Consider the following 2,024-nt stretch of genomic DNA (forward strand, 5'->3'; position numbering starts at 1 on the left):
CAAATGAGGAGGAGATACTGTACACCATATGAAGGTCCATCTCCATTCCTCAATATAACGTCATGTGACCAACAAATGGGGAGGAGATACTGTACACCATATGAAGGTCCATCTCCATTCCCCAATATAACGTCATGTGACCAACAAATGAGGAGGAGATACTGTACACCATATGAAGGTCCATCTCCGTTCCCCAATATAACGCCATGTGACCAACCAATGAGGAGGAGATACTGGACACCATATGAAGGTCCATCTCCATACTTATAATTAATACAAATAATTTCTTTCCAGCAGGTGGTCAGAATGTTCGGAATAGGAAAGGATCGGAGGGACATCTTATTTTATCTCCATATGGTAAGGCAGAAGATGATGACATCACACAACATTCTCCGGGAGTGAATCCCATTACTCATAATATTCATCACAGACCTTCCCATTTGGAGACATCCACAGATCTCTCCAATCCCGAGGAACCTTCTTTAAGTCATGAAGGAGATCAAACAGGAGCGAGTTTGTTGTCTTCTTTCCAGTGCAAGAAACCTCTCACTGAATACAAAACACTTCTAGTACAGCCGGGAAGTCACTCCCGTGAACGTCCTTTTTCATGCTCAGAGTGTGGGAAATGTTACAATACGAAAGGAAATCTCCTTGAACACCTGAGAATTCACACAGGTGAGCGTCCTTTTACGTGTTCAGAATGCGGGAAAAGTTTCACTCTAAAAGCGAGCCTCTTCAGACACCAGAGAATTCACACAGGTGAGCGTCCTTTTACGTGTTCAGAATGCGGGAAAAGTTTCACTCTAAAAGCGAGCCTCTTCAGACACCAGAGAATTCACACCGGGGATCGTCCTTTTCCATGTTCAGAGTGTGGGAAATGTTACAATACGAAAGGAAATCTCCTTGAACACCTGAGAATTCACACAGGTGAGCGTCCTTTCTCATGCCCAGAGTGTGGAAAAAGTTTTACAGTGAAAAGAGACCTTCGTAATCACCTGAAAATTCACAAGGGTGAGCGCCCTTTCACATGTTCAGAGTGCAGAAAATGTTTCCATCGCCAAGCAGAACTTCTTATTCACCAGAGAAGTCACACGGGTGAGCGGCCTTTCTCATGCTTAGAGTGTGGGAAATGTTTTTATCGTAAATCATGCCTTTATAAACACCAGAAAATTCACACCGGTGAGCGTCCTTTCTCATGTTCAGAGTGTGGAAAATCTTTCATTCTAAAAGGAGACCTTCTTAATCATCAGAGTATTCACACCGGCTGCTATCCCTTTTCATGTTCAGAGTGCGGGAAGGGTTTCCATAAGAAAGGAAAACTTCTTGAACACCAGAGAATTCACACAGGAGAGCGTCCTTTTTTCTGTTCAGAGTGCGGGAAATCATTCACCATGAAAGGAGACCTTCTGAAACACCAGAGGATTCACACGAGTGAACGTCCTTTCTCATGCGCGGAATGTGGGAAATCTTTCACTATTAAAAAAGACCTCCGTAGACACCAGGACACGCACACAGGCGAGCGCCCCTTCTCATGTTTAGAGTGCGGGAAAGGTTTTGTGCAAAAAAGGAGTTTAATTACACATCAAAGCACACACATGTCTGCTGATGCTTTTGAGAAATTGTAAGTAGCTTTCACACAGGTGGGGTTGTTCAGTCTGATAAAGATCTCTATGAAAAGATGAGGCGCGGAAGCCTGTAGGGACCGGTCTACCAGGCAGACGGGACAGAGGATCAAGGGAGTATATATATTTTTTATTTGAGCCCCAACACCATAACAAGCAGTAAATCCCTTTTTTATTTAATTTTTTGATATACAGAAACAAAAAAAACAAAAAGATAAACCAATGTACAAGAAACATAACGTAAGCTCGTGTTACATAAGATAATGCAAAATAATAAATTACAAATAAAAGTTTATATCAGACTAGAGGTGTGAGCGTCTATCATTCCGAGTAGGGATGCACTGATACCGATATTGACCCTCCCCTCCTGAGACCCTCCGCACGTCTCCTCCTCCTGAGACC

At 43.0% G+C, this 2,024-nt stretch overlaps 1 protein-coding gene across 1 annotated transcript in view; it reads left to right on the forward strand.

The window, feature by feature from the left end:
• Positions 1-1,621, forward strand: part of LOC108802645 (oocyte zinc finger protein XlCOF7.1-like) — a gene marked incomplete at its 3' end in the record, with an annotated part of 21,241 nt that extends 19,620 nt beyond the window's left edge. The window contains exon 7 of the mRNA XM_018574502.1: positions 665-1,621. Within this exon, the coding sequence (XP_018430004.1) occupies positions 665-1,621 (957 nt within the window). The remainder of the gene's footprint in view (positions 1-664) is intronic.
• Positions 1,622-2,024: the final 403 nt, after the last annotated feature.

Source organism: Nanorana parkeri, unplaced genomic scaffold (assembly GCF_000935625.1).
Source record: "Nanorana parkeri isolate BGI_ZX_2015 unplaced genomic scaffold, ASM93562v1 scaffold3005, whole genome shotgun sequence".
In the NCBI taxonomy this organism is placed as follows: Eukaryota; Metazoa; Chordata; class Amphibia; order Anura; family Dicroglossidae; genus Nanorana; species Nanorana parkeri.